This window comes from Alligator mississippiensis, chromosome 1 (assembly GCF_030867095.1).
Source record: "Alligator mississippiensis isolate rAllMis1 chromosome 1, rAllMis1, whole genome shotgun sequence".
NCBI lineage: Eukaryota > Metazoa > Chordata > Crocodylia > Alligatoridae > Alligator > Alligator mississippiensis.
The window spans coordinates 11,277,185-11,298,674 of NC_081824.1; the positions used below are offsets into that span (position 1 = coordinate 11,277,185).

Consider the following 21,490-nt stretch of genomic DNA (forward strand, 5'->3'; position numbering starts at 1 on the left):
CTTGGGCTCCCATCACTTCAAAACTCCTACTCTGCAGTGCGTCCTTGACTAATCGCCTGAGTTCATTTAAATCAGCTTTCCTAAAGTCTACCACTTTCACCCTACTAGTTACCTTACCCACTCAACGTCTTATAGTGAATTCTATTATTAGGTGATCACTGTCCCCAAGATGGCTACCGATCTGTAGGTCCCCTACCATGTCATCCCCCGTTGCCAATACCAGATCCAGTATGGCATTTTCCCTAGTGGGACCATGCACCTCCTGCGTCAGGTGGACACCCTGTACACAGGTTAGAAACCTGCGTGAGCCGTGGGACTTTGCCTTCTGTGTCTCCCAGCAGACGTCTGGTTAGTTTAGGTCCCCCCATGACCACCGCTCTTTAGCTTTTGTGGTCTCCATGAGCTGCCTCAGGAGCCCCAAATCAAGTTCTTCCCCTTGATGTGGGGGTCTGTAGCAGACCCCTACCACCAAATCCCTTTCTCCTTGCCCCGCATGTAGCCTAACCCACAATCCTTCTACTTGCTCATCCTTGGATTCCATCTTGATGAGGGTTGACGTATATTGCTCATTGACATAGAGCACAACCCCTCCCTCTTTTTTCCCCACCCTGTCCTTTCTGTACAATCTGTAACCCTCAATATGTACCGCCCAGTCGTGGGATAAATCCCACCAGGTTTCCGTTCGCCCTACTAAGTCATAGGTGTTTTGTGCAAGCAGGAGTGCTAGTTCATCCTGCTTGTTCCCCATGCTCCTAGCGTTAATATATAGGCACTTGAGCCCTGCGACAGGTGCCTTTGCTGCCCCACCACTCCGAGTCCCATGGGGCCCCTTATTTCTTAACTTCTCGTTTCTTACCTGTGCTGTAGTGCTGGCCGCCCCACGTCTTGCAGGTTCCCAATGATCTCTTTCTTCAGGCTGGGCTGTCCTTGTGGGTGCCACGTGGTTTGGTGGTCAAACAGTGAAGTGAAAAACTGTGAAACACTTTTCAAACAGTGAAGATTTTTTTTCTGATATCCAATCTAAACCTACTTCATATGAGGAGAGGCTGAAGGATCTAGGCATGTTCCACTTTTGAAAAAGGCACTTCAATGTGGACATGATATCAAACTTCAAATACTTGAAGGACTTCCATAAGGAAGAGGGGAAATATCTTTTTTCTCTTCCTGCATAGAGTAGGACATGAACCAATGGCTTGAAGCTACACCAAAGTAGGTTTACAATGGATATCAGGAAAAAATTCAGGCATGTCCTAGACAGCTTCCAGGAAAGCCAAATTTGAAACTACTCAAACTTTGATTGAACAAGCATACTCGATTGATTGCACACTTACACTGTTGGGCTCTGCACTACCAGCATCCAACTATGGGTTTTGGGCCACTTGGAGGAATCCCATCTTTCATAGAAACATAGAATCTTACAAGTAGGGTTGGAAGGGACCTTGTAGATCTTCAAGTCCAACCCCCTGCCTGGGCAGGAGGAAAACTGGGCTCAAATGACTGCAGCCAGGTTGGCATCAAGCCGCTTCTTAAAGACCCCCAGGGTAGGAGCCAGCACCACTTCCCTTGGAAGTCGGTTCCAGATCCTAGCCGCCCTGACTGTGAAGTATTTCTTATGGATGTCCAATCTAAACCTACTCTCCAACAACTTGTGGCTGTTATTCCTTGTTATCCCGGGGGGCGCTAGGAAAAACAAGGTCTCCCCCAAACCCTTCTGGTCCCCCCTAGTGAGATTATAGACAGTCACAAGATCCCCCCTCAGCCTTCTCTTGTGAAGGCTGAACATGTTCAGGTCCCGTAGCCTCTCAGTGTAGGGTCTGCCTTGCTGTCCCCGGATCATGCGGGTGGCCCTCCTCTGGACCCTCTCAATGTTGTCCACATCCCTCTTGCAGTGGGGTGCCCAGAACTGGACACAGTACTCCAGCTGTGGCCTGACCAGTGTTGCATGCAGGGGGAGGATCACCTCCTTGGCCCTACTTGACATGCACCTGTGGATGCACGATAAGGTCCAGTTGGCCCTGTCGACCGCGACCTCGCATTGTCGGCCCATGTTCATCTTGGAGTCAATAATGACTTCAAGATCCCTTTCTGCCTCCGTGCTCTCAAGAAGGGAGTTTCCCATCTTATAAGTGTGCTGCTGGTTACTACTGCCCAAGTGCAGCACCCTGCACTTGTCAGTATTGAAACGCATCCTGTTTTTGTTAGCCCACCCCTGCAACCTCTCCAGGTCTTCCTGCAGTCTTTCCCTCCCTGCTAACGTGCCCACCTCACCCCAAATTTTGGTATCTTCAGCAAATTTAAACAGGTTGCTTTTCACCCCGCTGTCCAAATAGCTGATAAAGAAATTGAACAGTGCAGGCCAAGGACCGAGCCCTGGGGGACTTCACTGCCACTTACCCCCAGAGCAAATATGACTCATCCACCACCACCCTCTGAGTATGACCCTTCAGCCAATTTGCAATCCATTTGACCGTGTAGGCATCAATGCCACAGTCACCTAGTTCTTTAATGAGGATGGGGTGGTCGACAGTGTTAAAGGCCTTGCTGAAGTCCAGAAAGACTACATCCACGGCGACACCTGCATCCAATGCTTTTGTGACCTGCTCGTAAAGACAATCAGGTTTGTCTGACATGACCTGCTCCTAATGAAACCATGCTGGTTGCCCCTAAGCATCATCCCCGATGCTGGCCCATCACACATGTGCTCCTTGATGATCTTCTCAAAGAGTTTCCCCAGGATTGAGGTAAGACTGACGGGGCTATAGTTGCCTGGGTCCTCCCTCCTCCCTTTCTTAAAGATGGGGACCACATTGGCTATCTTCCAATCATCTGGCACCTGGCCTGAGCACCACAAGCTTTCGTAAAGCCGTGCCAAGGGCCCTGCAATAACCCCTGCTAGCTCCCTCAACACCCTGGGGTGGAGAGCATCTGGACCTGCTGATTTGAACACGTCCAGCCCCTCCAGAAGCACTCTAACCCAGTCCTTCTCAACCTTAGGTCTTGAGGCATTCCCCTCGAGTCTGTCTTGTATCACGGTGGGGGAGTCCCGGTCCCTGCACAAGAAAATGAAGATGAAGAATTTGTTAATGAGGTCTGCCTTCTCCTCTGGCGCAACCACCAGATTGCCCAGCGCATCTTGCAGGGGCCCCACATTTCCTGGTGTCTTCTTTAACCTCCCTATATATTTGAAAAAGGACTTTTTATTATCTTTGATCTTGGACGCTAGTCCTAGTTCTATGTCCACTTTAGCTTTCCTAACAGCCCCCTATAGGCCCGAGCAGTGGAGGTACACTTTTCTTTGGAGATAGCGCCCCCCTTCCACTGGGTGTACACTGCCTTTTTGGCAACCAGGCATTCCCGGACTTCCTTGGTGAGCCAGGGAGGCTTTCGGGCACTCTTGCCCCCCCTTGCTTCTTGTTGGGATTGTCACCCTTTGGCCCTGAGTATCATCTCCTTAAGGAATGACCACTCATCTTGGGCACTGAGTTCCCCTGCCCTCGAGAACCCCAGTGCCTCTCCAACCAATCTCCTCAACTAGTTGAAGTTGGCCAACTTGAAGTCTAGGGCTACCGCCTTGCTGCAGGCCCTTGACACCATGTGCCGGATGATGAATTCCAGCAAGCAATGATCGCTATCACCCAGGTGGTCAAGGACCTGGAGCCCCCTTACCAGATCATTGCCTGTGGCCAGGAGCAGGTTCAACAGGGCATTTCCTCTGGTGGGACTGTGCATCTCCTGGGTTAAGTGGAGGTCCTGTATCTCGGCCAGGAACCGCCTGGAACGGTCTGACCTGGCTGACTGCTCCTCCCAGCAGATGTCTGGGTAATTTAGATCACCCATGACAATTCATCCCTTGCCTTAAGTGCCTCTGCAAGCTGGCCCAAAAATTCCCGGTCCAGCTCCTCCCCTTGGTTGGGGGGTCTGTAGTAGACCCCCACTGTTAAATCCCTCTCCCCATGACCCCCTTGTATCTTGACCCAGAGCACTTCAGCTTGTCCCTCCTCTGACCCCATTTTGCTGGCAGAGGATGTGTATTGCTCTTTGACATAGAGTGCCACACCCCCTCCCTTCCTTCCTTCTCTATCCCACCTGTAGAGCCTATAGCCCCTAATGCTATCTGCCTAGTCATGGGATGAATACCACCACGTTTCTGTAAGACCTACTGTGTCTGGGTTTGAACTGGCTACTCTGAGGGCGAAACCATCCTGTTTGTTCCCTATACTACAAGCATTGGTATATAGGCATTTAAGGCCTTGCCTAGCTGCGCATGCCACCTCCCGATTAGGAAGACTATCTGGACCCCTGTTCCTTACCTGGGCACTCCTTGCACATGTTACCTGTCTTGCTCGGTTGTCTCCACGTCTTCCTGCAGCCCCCTTCCCTGTCGAGGCTAGTTTAAAGCTCGCCATGTGAGATCAACCAACCTGGAAGAGAAGACATGCTTGTGTCTTTGTCTATGGGTGAAAGATAAAGACAATGCAGCCATAACAAAAGCTAAAAAAAACATATCTCAGAGTAAAGTCAGTGGGGTCATCTGATCCCAGCCTTTTTCCTGCCTAGGCAGGGGGTCGGACTCGACGATCTGTTGAGGTCCCGTCCAACTCTAGCATCTATAAATCATCTATTAATCTATGAGATAAGAGATTTAAAAAAAAATGGCTCAGATTTTTTGCAGTGGCCATTGTGGAAATACCGCAGAAACCCCAGATAAGCTACAGCAGTAACCAGAATGCCTAAAGAAAAAAGGAATTCTCTTTGATTTAACCCATAAATTCTGCATGGTGGAGCTTACTAAACTAAGATCATTTTGTACACAATCTGAAGAGACAATATAGTTCCTAATTTATATATAAGACAGGGTAGCGGTGCCCCTTAGAGACAAACTGAACCAGAAATGCATAACCTTTCATGAGCAACAGCTCAGTTGAGCAAATGCTGCTCTGCTTTATGTAGAGGAACTGGATAGTCAACATTTTTTGAATAACAGCAGTTTTCTTTGATTACATTTCTGAGATGTTCCTCTAAATCCTGTGTCAGAGGTCCCTATTCAAGGTGTCTTCTCTTTTACTCAACTGTTGGCCTCCCCAGCATCATCCTAGCTCTGTCCTTCTCAAATAACTTTGCACGTGGATGCATCCAACTCCAGGATCTTCTTTGAGGGTTGAGTTCTCCTCTGATCCCCAGATACTTTCCTGGTTGCAGCTGCCATCTCAACCTGCACAAACCACCTGCAGTGGGTTCCAGCCAGTTAGAACTTAGCAATGAATCAAAAATCATCTGGAGCTGTTCTTTATACTGCCTTTGTTTGCAATCTGTCTCTGCTTCATTTTCAGTGGTTTTGAATTTGTGGAGCTTTCTGCAGCTGAATGTTGAACTGAGGGTTAATTCTGCTCTGCCAGTTAATGAGCCACCAGGATTATAATGATGGCATCATGATCTGATTGTTACAAATACAGATATTTATTTTCAGAGTAACTTGGCACATCTATTGATTTAAATGGGATATGTGGCGCTTAGCATGTCTGAAGCCCTCACACACATAGTTACACATGTGCATGTGCAGTAGTGTCTTGTGTAGCAAAGATCTTGCCATATTTGCTCCCTATTAGACAAAGGGAAACTAAAAACACATTTGGCCTGAATTCAAACCCCCAAATGCAAAGACACCCATTCATTTCAGGACTTTAGCTCAGACCCTCAAGTCTTATATCTATTAGAAATGGATTCCCTTTGCATCATCTGACAAGTCTTTCCTCAGGCTATTTTCATGCTATTTCCCAAATAGGAAAGAAGTCAAGAAGAAAACAGGTTTATTGGTAACTGGTATCCAGGTTATAGTCATATTGATCTAGAGAAAAAGGCAATCAGGACTCATAGTACAGATGATATCTTTTATTAGACGAACAAGATTTTTGCAAAAAAAAGTCTTTCATTGCAAGCTTTCAGGCACAAACACCCTTCATCAGGCATTGGAGAAAAGATGGTAAAAGTTCTCCTGGGTAGAAATGAAATTTCATAGGATTTCACAGAGGAGTCAATAGACAGAAAACCCTCTGGGCAGTCAGGTCATAGCTGGTATGGAGCCTCTCACTTCCCATGAAGATCTGTGAGGATGCAAATTACCTTGAAACAAAGGCAGGAGCAGGATCTCAGGTTTCAGGTGGTCACAGTTGTTTCCTGCTTGGTAAAAGATGCCTGATGAAGGGTGTTTGTGCCCAAAAGCTTGCAATTAAAGCTATATTTTATTTGCAAAAATCTTATTGGTCTAATAAAGATATCTCTACTATGAATCGTGATTGCCGTTATTGGTAACTGCCACTTACATCCCCTCTCTGGTTGGTAATTTATATGAAGCTGCCTGTGAATGTACCAAGGGTCCCAGTCCTCTGAGATGCAGTTGCTACTGGTGTGAGCAGGGCAAACAGGAATCAGCCTGTGTAGCTCTGAGTCTCAAAGGAGTATAGGGGAATTGGGCACTTGCCAACGAAAGTGGGTAAGACTTCAATGCCTTACATTTTCCATCTTCTTGAAAACCACTGTATTCCAGCAGGCCCAAAAAAAGATTAAATGAGCTTTCAGCAAGGGGTGTTGAGTGAATCTGATGTCGTTCAAGAATCATCCTGAGGTTTTCAGATGTTTAGAGTTCACCTAACTTTTCTGCCATAGAAGTCCCATGGACTTTAATGGCAGCAGTGTTATTTGAAAGTGCTGAGCATGTTGAAGTGTCCCATTTGCAATTCCCTTCTTAGCTATAAATGTCACCCCACTTCACAGTTCAGTCAGCACACATAAACAGTAATTTGCTGAACTTGGTATGTGCCCCATTGCATACAGGACACATCTATATGCACAATTAATGAGAAGCAATAAACTCCTAAGTTTATTGCTCCCAGGCATGCCATTTGAATGCATGCCCAAAAGCAATAAACTTTGGAGCAATAAACCCCACAGTGAGTGTACTGTCATTTGAGCATGCCCTTGGGAGAAGAGCATGTTGAGCCAGGTCAGAGCAGCTGCTGCTGGCAGAAGACCCGGGGGGGTCAGCCTGCCAGATCAGGGCTGCTCTCCCCACCAGCTAAATGATCTGTAAAGGGGCTGCTTGGGGTACACCGGTGTTTCAGTGTGGGGCCAGGCAGGAGGCAGCCCCCAGACTGAGGCATCCTCATGCCCCAGCCGGCCAGGGTAGTATCTACACATGTGCTGCTGTGGAGCTTTTTACAAATACTATCCTACTGCAGAGCAAATTAGTTTACTGGAGACTAACAGGGGCGCATGTGTATAAGCCAAGAGATTGACAGCACAGCTAATTAATCTACTGCACAGTAAATTTCTCATGTAGGTGTCACAACCCAAGGGTGTGATTTTGTGTGTGCGCGCTTCAGCAATGCAGAATTATTTCCCGCCACGAGGAGCTTTCTTTGCAGGGTGCATTTCTCAGTTACAAAGAGAAAACCCCGGTGCAAAGGAGTTCCTGCCACCCGCATGCAAATTTGTGTCCCACTATTGGCCAGTTCTAAATGATTCCCACGTGGCGGCTAGTGATTGGCTTGCTAGCCGTATAAGAGGCTTGAGCGGTTTCCGCCCAAGTTGGAAGACTCCACAACCATCTCGTGGAGGAGGAGGACTTCACGTGTCGTGAAGAACTCTAAGCGCTGAGGAGCCTAACGGACCCCAGCGTGTGCCTTAAGAAGGCTATAGGTGTCTGATTAACCTCTGGCCTCTCCCCGTCGCTGAGCGCGATCCCTCGACGAACCCCTTCCCTGCGCGCTTGTTCCACGGAGCCTAGCAAACTCTGTGTGTGTGTATCCAGAGCTCTTCTCTGAGTTATTTTCTCCAGTTGATTCAACGGGCTCACAGTTTTAGAGCCTTCAGCCGGATTGGGCTAGAGTTCGCGAGGTTAGAACTCTTGTCTGCTCTTCTTTCCTATCTGTAACTGCAACTCAAGCAAGTTTTCCTGCCTGCACCGCAACCATCTACAGTATAAGTAAAATAATCTTTAATCAACCATTACGCGTCTGTGCCTAATTCTAGTCCACCGGCCTGCATTCCCCGACCCACGTGCCAGGGCTGCTGGCCACAGCCCGCCGCGCGCCCCCGAGGGCCTCAGACCGCTCCCGGCCCACACAGTAGACACTCTAACAAATTGCTAACCAGATAATCTTCCAGCCAAACCAGAGCGTGGGACTTGAGCCAGGAGCATAAGGGTCTCAGACAGGTCATCAGACTTCTCTGAGGCACGTTACACAGATCTATTTGAAACGCCAAGTACCCTCTTAACTTGTGTGTGTGTGTCTTGTAGCAAATGTTCAGCTCTGAATGATCATTAACAAGTGAGGAGGGAGGAGACAAAATTATTTTGCAATCCCAAAACAGTTTAAAGTACACAAAATGTTTGCATAGTGGCCTCCAGGCTTCAAAGTGCACCCAGTAGTCTGCCAACAAGCACTTTCTCTCAGGCCTTGAAGTTTTACCTCTTCAAGCAGCTGCTTGCTTAAGAGAAATGGATTGGCCCAATCCTATTTTCATATTTCTGGGCTTTATCCTGACTGTTCTGTCTATTATGAAAATTGGGAGTTTCTGGAACAGCAGCAGCAGAGAGGATTTTCCCCCAGGACCCAGGCCCTTACCTATCATTGGAAACCTGCACATTATAGACTTGAAAAGACCCTATCGCACTCTCCTGAAGGTAAAACTTTATTTTCTTGCCCAAACCAATAAGCCACCCTACCCCTAAAGAGAAAAGGCTAAGGCAGAAAGCTAAGGCACAGACAGAACTAGGACTAGCGACCAGGATCAAAGGTAACAAGAAGTCCTTTTTTAAATACATAGGGAGTAAAAAGAAAGCACTGGGTAACGTGGGGCCCCTGCAGGACACGCTTGGCAATCTTGTGGTTGCACCAGATGATAAAGTTGACCTTTTTAACAAATTCTTTGCCTCCAATTTTCTGAGCAGGGACAGGGACATCCCCCCCCACTAGGATCCTGGATGGACTCAGAAGAGGCACCACCAGGCCTTGGGTCAGTGAGGACATAGTCAGGGAACTTCTGGTGGGGCTGTACATGTTCAAATCTACAGGTCAAGATGATCTCCAGCCCAGGGTGCTGAGGGAATTGGCAGAGGTTATTGTGGGACCCCTAGCACGGGTTTACAAGCACTTGTGGTACTCTGGCCAGGTGCCAGAGGACTGGAAAAGGGTCAATGTGGTCCCCATTTTCAAAAAGGGGAGGAAGGAGGACCTGGAAAACTATAGACCTATTAGTCTTACCTTGGTCCTGGGGAAGCTGTTTGAGAAAATTATCCAGGAGCACATCTGCGAGGGACCAGCAGAGGAGATTATGCTTAGGGGCAACCAACATGGGTTCATTAAGGGCAGGTTCTGTCAGACCAACCTGGTGGCCTTCTATGACCAGGTCACAAAATCCTTGGATGCAGGTATCACTGTGGACGTAGTCTTTCTGGACTTTAGGAAGGCCTTTGACACTGTCTCTCACCCCACACTCATTAAAAAATTAGGCAACTGTGGTGTCGATGCCTACACTGTCAAATGGGTTGCAAATTGGCTGGAAGGTCGCACCCAGAGTGGTGGTGGATGAGTCAGTTTGACCTCAAGGGACGTGCGCAGTGGAGTTTCCCAGGGCTCAGTCCTTGGGTCTGCACTGTTTAATATCTTCATCAGTGATTTGGACAAGGGGGTGAAAAGCAGCTTGTTCAAATTTGTGAATGACACTAAGATGTGGGGAGAACTGGGCACACTAGAAGGAAGGGGCAGGCTACAACCAGATCTGGACAGGTTACAGGGGTGGGCGGATGAAAATAAGATGGGATTCAATACTGACAAGTGCAGGGTAATGAACCTAGGGAGGAAGAACCAGCAGCATACCTATAGGCTGGGGAACTCCCTTCTCGTCAGTGCAGAGAGTGCTGTCCCCCCCCCCCCCCCCCAAGCCAGCAGACTTTTTAAACTTAGCTGGAAAAGTGGGGAAATTAAAGTAGATGAAGCACAGTTAGCTCTTCTGCTGTTTCCTCCCCTGCATCCCTCTAGCTATCATCATCATGATTTCTCCCAGCAGCTGCCAATGAATTGGATCTCTCTCCCACTAGTGGACTATCACTTCTGTTCTGGTCCTTGGAGGACAGTAGCTCACCAAGTCTGATATTCTAGTCCCCCCTGGTCCTCTATGTGGATATTTTTGGTCATCTTCAAGACATTTTTGGCATTACATGTCCAGATGTGTAGTTCTGTATGCGTGTATGACTATGTCTACACCCAAACAGGGTGTAGACTATGCAGTGTAGACTATGTCTACACCCAAATGGGGCAACAAAATGCAAGAGAAACAGTGACAGAGAAAGAGAGAGAGAGATTTATTTTTATTTACGTTTATTATAAAAAGTTTTTAAAAATTGAAAAAAAACTCTTAAAAGCAACCAATTAAAAGCACAGAGGTGACCCTATGTGGGGCCAGTCATGGAAACAAAAAGTAATCAAAGAAGAACAATTGCAATATAGTGACAATGATTTTGTGCTTCCCCTGTTCCCCCACACACATGGTACACCTGTGTCACGGGGCAGCAGCCACAGAGTTTTTAATATTCATGACCTACCCATGGAAAGAAAGGCCAGATAGGTGCCAGCACCACTGCTGAAGCTGCACCTCGACCTCCTCAATGGCCCCTTGCCAGTTTTGGGCTGGGTATAGTGGTGGGCTGAGGAAGGCTGCCCAGAACCTCAAAGCCACAATAACACCCAGACAGCCCCACCCGGCATATCTGGAAACCATACATTGGCCCAAGTGCTCAATAGGAAGGGCTGTTAGGTCATAAGGCAGTTTGACCCAATTAAAACAGGCTGAGGAGGCAGTCTCATAGATACATTGACAGGCTGTCAGGGCCCAGATGTTGTTTTCGCTACTCTCCAAGACAGTTTCATCATCGGCATACACTGTCACCCTCATGGGAGAGATAGCAGTGGAAGCTATCACCAATGGGAGGGCTAGGTCTGTAGGGCAGTAATGCAGCACATGAAGCGGGGCCCGGATGAGCTCCATCCGAAGGTGCTGAAGGCACTGGCCGACATCATTGCACAGCCACTGGCGGGAATATTTGAACGCTTGTGGCGCACGGGCCAAGTCCCGGAGGACTGGAAAAGGGCCAACGTGGTCCCCATTTTCAAAAAGGGGAGGAAGGAGAACCCGGGCAACTATAGGCCAGTCAGTCTCACCTCCATCCTTGGCAAAGTCTTTGAAAAAATTATCAAGGCTCACATTTGTGAGAGCCCGGCAGGACAAATTATGCTGAGGGCAAACCAGCACGGGTTCGTGGCAGGCAGATCGTGCCTGACCAATCTAGTCTCTTTTTATGACCAGGTTACGAAACGCCTGGACACAGGAGGAGGGGTGGATGTCGTATATTTAGACTTCAGGAAGGCCTTCGATACGGTATCCCACCCCATACTGGTGAACAAGTTAAGAGGCTGTGACTTGGATGACTACACAGTCCGGTGGGTGACGAATTGGCTGGAGGGTCGCACCCAGAGAGTCATGGTGGATGGGTCGGTTTCGACCTGGAAGGGTGTGGGCAGTGGGGTCCTGCAGGGCTCAGTCCTTGGACCAATACTCTTTAATGTCTTCATCAGTGACTTGGACGAGGGAGTCAAATGTACTCTGTCCAAGTTTGCAGATGACACAAAGCTATGGGGAGATGTAGACACGCCGGAGGGCAGGGAACAGCTGCAAACAGATCTGGACAGGTTGGACAAGTGGGCAGAAAACAACAGGATGCAGTTCAACAAGGAGAAATGCAAAGTGCTGAACCTAGGGAGGAAAAATGTCTAGCACAACTACAGCCTAGGGAATGACCTGCTGGGTGGCACGGAAGTGGAAAGAGATCTTGGAGTCCTAGTGGACTTTAAGATGAACATGAGTCGTCAGTGTGACGGAGCCATCAGAAAAGCCAATGGCACTTTATCGTGCATCAGCAGATGCATGACGAATAGGTCCAAGGAGGTGATACTTCCCCTCTATCAGGCACTGGTCAGACCGCAGTTGGAGTACTGCGTGCAATTTTGGGCGCCGCACTTCAAGAGGGATGCGGATAACCTGGAGAGGGTCCAGAGAAGGGCCACTCGTATGGTTAAGGGCCTGCAGACCAAGCCCTACGAGGAGAGACTAGAGAAACTGGACCTTTTCAGCCTCCACAAGAGAAGGTTGAGAGGCGACCTTGTGGCTGCCTATAAGTTCATCACGGGGGCACAGAAGGGAATTGGTGAGTATTTATTCACCAAGGCGCCCCCAGGGGTTACAAGAAACAATGGCCACAAGCTAGCAGAGAGCAGATTTAGATTGGACATTAGGAAGAACTTCTTCACAGTTCGAGTGGCCAAGGTCTGGAACGGGCTCCCAAGGGAGGTGGTGCTCTCCCCTACCCTGGGGGTCTTCAAGAGGAGGTTAGATGAGCATCTAGCTGGGGTCATCTAGACCCAGCACTCTTTCCTGCTTATGCAGGGGGTCGGACTCGATGATCTATTGAGGTCCCTTCCAATCCTAACATCTATGAATCTATGAATCTATGAAGCAGTGGCTCAGAATGGCAATCATTGATCCTCCTGAATCATGGTGTATGCAGGAGGGCCACCCAGACCTTTGATGCATATGCCTGGGCACAAATTTTGGGGGTTTTTTTTGGAGGAGTGGAGGCTAGCAGTGGCTCAATGGTGAGACCATAGGACAGCCCTTGTAGATGCCTTTGCACACTAGGAACAGGGTGTACAGTATGCTATTCATTTTTGGGAGGCTTGAAATGTCCTGAAATAGAAGCCGGATGGCAAAGGTGAAGACAGACCCACAGCAAAAGGCCTCTGGAGTCTGGAACAAGAAGTTATGATGGACCCAGTCAAAGGCTTTTTTTCCTGGTCCAGTGAAACAAGGCTGATGTTCAGGCCAAAGTGCTCCATGGCTGCCAGCAGGTCGCAGAGAATGATGAGGTTCTTTCCACTAGTGGCACCTGTTGAGAGCATGATCAAGCCAGCAGCTTCTTCCCCAGAGTGGTGCGTGGTTGGGGCAGTCATGTGGGAAGCCAGAAAACCTGGGCTTCGGGCCCCTGTGAACCAGAAGGAGTCTCTCTCACTTTTCACCATGATGCCCTAACCCCCCTGCTAGCTATTATCCACTACCTTCTGAGTGTTTACCTCTCTCTGCATGTCTCCACACACTGGCTTTCCTACAGCTGCTCCTAACTCCTCTTTCCTGTCTTAACTTCTCACTCTTCTTTTTCCAGAAGGCCCACAACACACTTTCTCTTTGTTGTTGCTATTATTAGTGTTTGTGTACATTGTCATTGACACTTACTGGGAATTCCCTATTGTCACCAGATCCCATACCTGGTGCTCACAAATATGTCACAACTCCAGAGCTAACAGCACTTCTGACACCTTTATAAGCTTTATGAACGTACAAGCCCCTTTCTCCAAACATGGCCTATACATGTATCAGAACTCTGAAACTGAAACCTCGTCATTCTAATATACACTGGTAGGTAAAATCAAGGTGTGATTTTCAGCCTCATCTTAATTCAGATTCCACTTTTGTGAGCCCAGGCAGCCTTAATAAATGACTCCATCCACAATGAACTCAGAGTACCAATAATACCTAGACATATACCTGACCAATTTATGGGAACAGGCAGCTAAAATCTCCTTACTGTAACTGAAATGGCAACTGTTAAGGTAAAAATATTTAAAGGTGTGATATTGTGTCCACAAACATCAATCCCATTCCTACAAATCAGTCCAAAGAAGGCAGAGTGATAATGGATTGTCATTCCTTTCTATATTTGTCTAAATTTTTCTTTCTATACTGTCAACTTTTTTTAGTATTTTGAACCAAGTCCATCTCTGGTGTAGCTCTGCTGACTTCTGTGGACAAATTTGGGCTACCACTTTAAATAATTTTATTTTCTTCCCATTTAAGCTTTCAGAAACCTATGGCCCCATCTTCAGCATTCAGATGGGATTCACAAAGATGGTGGTGCTCTCAGACTACGAGACAGTGAAGGAAGCTCTGGTGAACCATGCAGATGCATTTGCAGAGAGGCCTAAAGTCCCAGTATTTGAAGACTTTTCAAATGGATATGGTGATTTAGTTTTATTGTTGCTTGTAAGCAAACCCTATTCAAGCAAGCAGAAACGTTTTGCCGTAGGAGGAGCAGATAGGTCAGGGACTAATAATGCCTCTTTGGATGAGTGTCCTTATAAATCAGACAGGGGTCTTTGGGTAGATGTGATACCTTTTATTAGTCCATTTAGTTGGTCTAATAAAAGGTATCACATCTAACCAAAGAACCTTGTCTGCCTATGTCCTTAAACTAACACAGTTACAAACAACAACTTGTAAATCAGTACATATAACAGTAATTTCAGGGTAGCCCAGGGATTTGATCAAAGATAAACTGATGTTGGTGACTGAAGAAACAACCTGAGTGAGTCATAGGCAAAGATAAGACTGCCTAAGACCTCTCTCTTCTGTAGCTAAGGATTAGACAAACTAAAAACTAGTTTTCCTCCATGGGGTTAAGTTCAGGTGTAGGAGATCAGAGTTCTGCTCCCCTGGAGGAAGTAAATCTTGAGCCTGGCCCAGTGAGGTAACTGCTCAGCTGCTTGTTATGGGGGTTAGGCTTCACTGTGGCACAGCTGAATTATAGTAGCATAATTTAACTTACATGCTTCTGCTGCAGTACAGAATCACTTCTGAGCATGCATAGCGGGGAGAATTTTAATTGAATGAATGCAGCTGTGGAGGGAAGCACTGGGCCCCCGCACAACTCAGGCTCCGGGGGGGCGGGAATAAAAGATTAATGCTTTTTTTTTTTTTCTTGGGTGGAGCTTGCTTTCCCAGGCTGCTGCCAGGCTGCCTGCAGGGCTTCCTGCAGAGTTTGTGAGCTGCACGGAGCCCAGTGCTTCACTCCATGGCTGTAGGGCAGCAAACTAAAACTCCTCGGAAGAGGAGTTTTAGTTTGCTCCGCCCTAAGTCATTTAAGGCGCATTACGCCACCAAATTTGCTACAACGGCTAGAATTACTGCACAATACACCACTGACGTGTGCAAGCACCATTAAAGTGGTGCAAAAGCATTGAACCCGCTTTAAAGTGTTGTGCACACATGCCCCTTGTTTTGTCTACACATGCCTCTGGTCATATAAGGCCTTTAGTCATGTCTGAGGTGTTTCAAACGAATGGCAAAATGGCCACCGACATTGTATCTGCAACCAAATAGGAAACTACACAGCAGCGGAGAACACTGATGGCAGCATTGTCGAATGGACCCACTGTTTATGACTATGTAGAGAAGTGATAATGGTCCAGTACAGGATCAGACAACACAGCTGTTATTGGCTTTTGAAAGTACATGGATCAGGGACTCAGATTGTGATTTTTCGTTGGTTAATGTTTACAATATGAAAGTGGTTGCCTCTCACCTTTTAAAAACACAGGTACATTCTTTAATTTGTTTTACTGTTTTATAAAAATAAATAGGGAATTAATATATAATTTAACAACCGTGTTGATTCCTATACTTAATACACAATCTTAACTAGTGAATCCTAGGGCATTTAAATAAACATTGTCATTAGAATTTCACATTTTTACCAGCAACACTTTCACCCCCCAAAATCCATGAATAGTATCCTAAAGACTCTCTTCATTTCCAGGGCTATTTCTTCTGCAACTTCTTGTGCTTCTCAATTACAGCTCATCAAAAATATTTTCAAATGAAACCTTTTTTAACATTCTCCATTAGAAGATGCCAGTAGGTCAATTTCTAAATGTTGCCTAGATTTGCCCAAATTTGGATGAACATTTTGTTGAGAAGGGTTTGCAGGTACCAGATGAGTTAAACAGAAGGAACAAACCCAGTTACCCAGTTGTTATGGTTCTCTACAGTGGTGTGGATGGCTCGTGTTCACTTCTTTGCTGAGTTGGAACCTGTGTTGTTCATGCCCCAACAGACAATTCCAATAAACCCACTATTAAGCAATGCTTTTAAAGGGATAGCTGCTACCCAGCTCTAGTCCAGCTAAATGTTATTCAAGAAAGAATGTCATTTCCCATATTTCTAAGAAGTATTCATTTTAATTCTTTTTCTAACTGAAAGTCTTTCCTTCACTTCAGGTATTACTTTTTCACATGGTGAAAACTGGAAAGTGATGCGGAGATTTACTCTCACAACCTTAAGAGATTTTGGAATGGGCAAGAGGGCCATTGAAGACCAGATTGTTGAAGAGTGTGAACATCTGATAAAGAGCCTGGAATCCCGGAAAGGTGAGTGTGTGCTAACTTCATAGACCTGCTAAGGTTTGGGTCCAAGGTGCACGAGAGCTTCATTCTTTCATCAAACTTTCTCCTCCCAGGAACTCTCACTATCCAGTTTTGCTGATATCATTTTTTCCCATTGCTTGGAGATGTGAAAGGGCTTTTATGAAGTGGCAAGGGTATTATAGCAGGGGGTTGCCCCCTCTTTGCTTTGGGCACCCCCTGTATGAATACCTTTAAGAGTGTTATGTGTAAGTTGTACATTATTTACCTGAGGATTGCAGGAGGGAACAGCAGAACTGTAGGCAAGGTACTGCTCTCTGAATAAACAAGCTTTCTTGTTATATAACAGGGGAGGGAAATTAGTTTGGGTGGAGGGTCGCTTAACGAAGTTTGGTGAGCTTTTGAGTGCTTCATGGGTAGCCCTACCCCATGACAGTTCCTCCACCCCCTGGTCGCCATCTTGGGACCGGATGCCCTACCCCTAACCCAGCCTTTGGCACTGTAAGTCCCTACCCTTGACCCCCAAAAATATTCCTTTTGGGAGGGGGAATTGCCACCTTAGAACTAGAAAAAAATCAATCATACACCAAAAGTCAAACACCTACTATGATGTATTTTAATTTTATTACAAAAAATAGTTGTGCCATGATTTGTGTTTGCATACTGTATATAGAGGTGATGGCATAATAACTCAAAAATAAATTCATCATCTTGTATATTGTGGGGGTGGAGCATGGGTGTGGGTGTGTATGATGGGGTGTGGGGGGTGGCAGTGTGAGTGAGGGGGTATGGCTGTGTCTGTGAGGACATAGGGTATGTTGGGGGAGAAGTGTGGGTGTGTGGCATTTGCAGACTGTGAGGGAACATGGAGGGGTGTGGGGCACCCACCCACACACACTCCCTCCATGGTGCAGCAGCAGTAGGCAGGGGTGCTCATGCCTGGCACAGGCACTGATGCCTGGAGGCACATGGCTCCGGCCAGCACTCGGTGCAACTCCCACCAGGCTGCCTCTCCCCACTGCACATGGGCAGCCCCCACACTCACATGGCACAGGGGGGAAGCCCCAGGTGCTGGAGCTGGCTGCCTTCCCTGCCCCCCGCTAGAAAGGCAGCCGGCACCAGCGCAGGGTGTCTCTCCCATGCCATGCGAGTTCAGAGCCTGTGTGTGTGCAGCAGGGAGTGCCAGCGATAGAGACGGCTCAGTAGGGGCTGCACCCCTTGCCACGATGTGCAGCTCTGACTGGAGCCATGAGCCACTGGGCACCAGCACAGGGCTTAAGCACCCTGAGTTCGCCCTTCTGCTCCTGCTGCTGCTGTCACCACTGCCACCACCTGTGCGGCTGTGTGCCATGGGAGGAGTGTGGGGTGGGGTCCTCATGCCCACCCACCCTCCCTCACATCCACATGCTGCCCACCTGAGCACCATGCAGCTGCCGCCCCCCTGGGCTTGGGCTCCGTGCTGCCATCAGCCCTAGCCCCACACTCTGCACTCACACTCATCTGCAACTCCAGCCCCACCCCTGCTGCTTCCCTACCTGCTGCCCAGAGTAAGTGGGATGCCAGGAAAGCTGAGCAGGTCCCCAGCAGCAGCCCCACCCAAAAGGTGTGTGCTGGCCAGCTCGGGCCTGGGCCCTTTCACCCACAACAGTGGGAGGCGTGTGCAATAGGGTATGTTGGCAGCACGTGTATATATGGGGGCCTTGCTCCCACCATCATGGGTGGAAGGGCTGGGTGGTGTACAATTCATTGGTGGGTGCCACAGACTGCATGAAAATGCCTGGCAGGCCAGATCCAGGCCATGGGCAGTATTTTGCCCACCCTTGTTCTATAAGCTGAAGTCCTTGGTCTTTTAAGAACGGCACACCCCCATCCTCCTGAAGTCAAACTTGGAATCATGATAGCATGTGTCCACAAACTTCCCCCTGCTCCATACCTAATATTTGGGACCTAGAACCCATAGTAAACATGAGGAAGGATATAAATCTTGGGCCATAGTGTGATTTTGATGGACACAAATCTCCCCTTCAGGTGCAGTTTTTCCAATGCTACTTGATCAGTTCAGAGCCATCAAGGATTGAAGTGGGAAGTAGGATTAGCACCAGTAAAACAAATACCTTTGTTCCTTATTTAACACAGGACATTTCCTGTAACATATGGGGAACATAATGATGTACCTCTATAGTTTTCTTCAGCATAATACAGTATTGTTGTTTCTGTGGCATCAGGAATGTCTTATTGCTGTGAATTGAAGCAGACAAATGTTTCATAATTTGTGATGATTTTGTAGATATGATGATTTGGAGCAACTGTCTATGTTCACCTTTCAGATACTGCTTGATTTTTTGATCTGTCTATCATGTCTATATCCTTAAGGCTGGGTTCTGCTACACCTACACCATTACCCTATAATATATGGTTTAATGAGAGAGGAACCAACCATCTCCCTAGTGAGTGAATAGGATAAATGTATGTGAATAAAGTCAGGCTTTCAGGTTCTATTCACAATGGGATGGTAACCACCCCACTGATCACCTCATAATAGGCCTTGAGCACCTAAAACCAAAACTGAGGCTGACCAGCAAAAGCACATCTTGGAGGAGCTGGATGTTATAAAAGGTCCATCTGGGCTCTGAACAGCTATCTCTCATAGCCCAGAATGTGAAGAGAGGACTAACCTGAAGACATGAGGTTTAAGAGAACTGGAACAAGAACTATAAAAGGACACTGTACACATCCCAAAGGGAATTCAAGAGTAATGTGGAAACTAAGGCAGGAAGTGGTATGTCATTACTGTTGTTGTATATCTGTTAACTGACAGATTTTTTAAAGCACAGATAACTAATATCAATTGATCAATCTAGCAGGAATCAGCTCAATTTCACTTATGCCAATCTGTTGTGATTTTATATCCCACCAGTGATCTGTCTCTGTATCGGGTGTGGCAAGAGGGTCATGTTAGTCCAAGCTGACCAGCACTGTGGCATCCCCTTCAGCAGCCCTGGCTTCGGTGCCCAGCTTGTTTTCTTAGTATATTAGACCATGTGGTTACTCCAGATGAAAACAGTAAAGATATATTAGTACAATAACAAAGGATTTTAATGTAGTTAGCGACAAACAGGGATAGTAATACAGTGCAACAAGAGAACACACAGCAGTCAAGCTGAACAGCAGTAATAAAGTCCAAAGAGCTATGCATCACCAAACAGCATGATGAAACAACTCTCTACAGTGAAGGAACAGAAGCCCTTATCTTCAATATTGAGACACAAGCTGGAAACACTTCTCTCCTCACCAAAAGAGGTTAGAACAAGACATGCTTCTCCTCATCATACCACTTTGTGTTCTCCAATCATGTGCTACCATGCCAAATAATTTGTTCCATTCTTTGTTGTCAATCAAGGTTGAAAGCTGAAAGGGTATAAAAAATAGTATACACCCTTTTAAAGATAGTCTATACCATTTTATACCCTTTCAGCTCCAATCAAGGTTGTTGTGCACCTTTATCTCAGGATCTTCCAGTTCTTTTCATGATCACAACTGAGCATGTTCACTGGGCATGTTCACAGCTAAGCATGTGCACTCCTCCTAAGTAGCTCACAGGTTCAAAAGATGAGTCGTTCTGGAGGGCTCTTCAACTGGTTCTCAATGCACATGCTTATGGCTTAATATCAGTGGTACCAAACCAAAGTCTCTTTCTACATATCTTTTGTTGATTGAGGGATTAGAATTCCCTCTGTACACAATATCATACTGGTTTCAACTATAGTGTATCCTTGATCGGTAGCACTGTAAACCAAAGGCCACTCGAGGATGGAGCTCCGGGGGAGGTCTGCTTGAGCATGTTGGGGTTCAGGATCGAGATGTAAATGGTTAAATAGTTAAACAGTTAAATGACAATTATATTTATGCCATTTGCCGCTTACCATTTAGTGACCTCTGGCAGGAATGACCCCAGACCCTCATGTCTTCATCATGCTCCTGGCACTTCATGGGCCCCAGGTCACTGGCGAGTAACCACAAGTGGATGCAGCAAGCATGCCTGAGCCATGAAGGGATGCTGCCCAACCATAGAGCTGTGGCTTCCCCTTGCCCCCACAGGCAGGGGCTGGGGCTGGAGGCAGAGCTAGGGCTCCAGACCTCTTCTGTGCCTGGATTCCACTGCCACAGGGAGGGAGGATGGGAGGGAGTGAGTACCGGGCTCCCCACAGGGGCCTTCTTACCACAGCAGTGAGACTCCCAGCTATGCGGTGGACCTGCCCAGCGCCCTGCAGCAGCAGAGCCCTGGCAGGGCAACGGACTGTGGCCTGGACCTGAAAGTCTCCTCCATATTGCTGGTTTGGGCCCTCCCCAGCTTGACCCAGGTGAAGGTGGGGCGTCCATTCCCAGCAGAGCAGCCTCCGCTGGGTGCATTGCATCCTTCCACCTCCAACAAGTGGCACTGGGGCTGTTTGAGGCTTGGCTTAATTCCGAAGCAGGGCTGAGCACACGGCTTTCAGCCCAAGGATGCACCGTGGCAGCAGAAGCAGGCGGTGCTAGGTCTGAGGGGTCACTGCTGACCCCCTGTGCAGTGAGTACAGCCCCAGGGCATTCCTGAAGGGTGGTGGCTCAGCAGCTCCAGCCTGGGAAGTTTCTGTTGCAGTCCTATGGCTCCCTGCAGGGTACCTGCTGTGCTGCCACCCATCAGAAATGCCCTGACAGCTGTGAGCTCAGCCCTGCCTATGTGGCCCTAGCACCATGGGCAGGAAAGGGAACAATGCAGCTACCCTAATGGGTTTGGACCCCACCCCTTTTCCCCCAGGGCAAGCTGGGGAGGCCTGGCCCAGCAGTGCAGAGAAGCCTTCTAGTTTTGGGCTATAGCGACACAAGTACAGTGGCAGGTGCAGGGAGACCATCACCATGTCTAGCCCCTGCTTCTGCAGGGGGGCCAGGCAGACCCATCATACAGCCAGGAATCTTGCTGCCGTGGTAGGAAGGCCCTGCCTGAGCCCTGTGGTGGGCCTGGCATTCCCGTTCCTCCCTCCCCATGGAGGTAGGATCTGGGCACAGACCCATCTCCATCTGCAGCCCCAGCCCCTGCCCATGGGGGTGGTGGGAAGTCGTGGCACTACAGCTGGGCAGTGCCCCCTACTGGCTCAACCATACCTGCCACCCCCCTCCGTATTTCCCCACCAGCAGTCTGGGGC

General features: G+C 47.9%; 1 protein-coding gene and 1 long non-coding RNA gene across 3 annotated transcripts in view; one reads left to right on the forward strand and one right to left on the reverse strand.

The window, feature by feature from the left end:
• Positions 1–9,711, reverse strand: part of LOC106738674 (uncharacterized) — a 14,572-nt gene extending 4,861 nt beyond the window's left edge. The window contains exons 1-3 of one of the 2 annotated variants that reach the window (XR_009462551.1): positions 9,264–9,711; positions 4,311–4,421; positions 857–3,050 (exon numbers count right to left, since the gene is read on the reverse strand). This is a non-coding gene — a long non-coding RNA (uncharacterized LOC106738674). Of the gene's footprint in view, positions 1–856; positions 3,051–4,310; positions 4,422–8,148; positions 8,242–9,263 lie in introns of those variants that run through there. The other variant, XR_009462553.1, reaches the window with a different exon arrangement.
• LOC102574423 (cytochrome P450 2K6) overlaps positions 8,416–21,490 on the forward strand; it is a 28,040-nt gene continuing 14,965 nt past the window's right edge. The window contains exons 1-3 of the mRNA XM_006261665.4: positions 8,416–8,683; positions 13,966–14,128; positions 16,164–16,313. Coding sequence (XP_006261727.2) covers positions 8,498–8,683; positions 13,966–14,128; positions 16,164–16,313 — 499 coding nt within the window. The 5' untranslated portion in view covers positions 8,416–8,497. The remainder of the gene's footprint in view (positions 8,684–13,965; positions 14,129–16,163; positions 16,314–21,490) is intronic.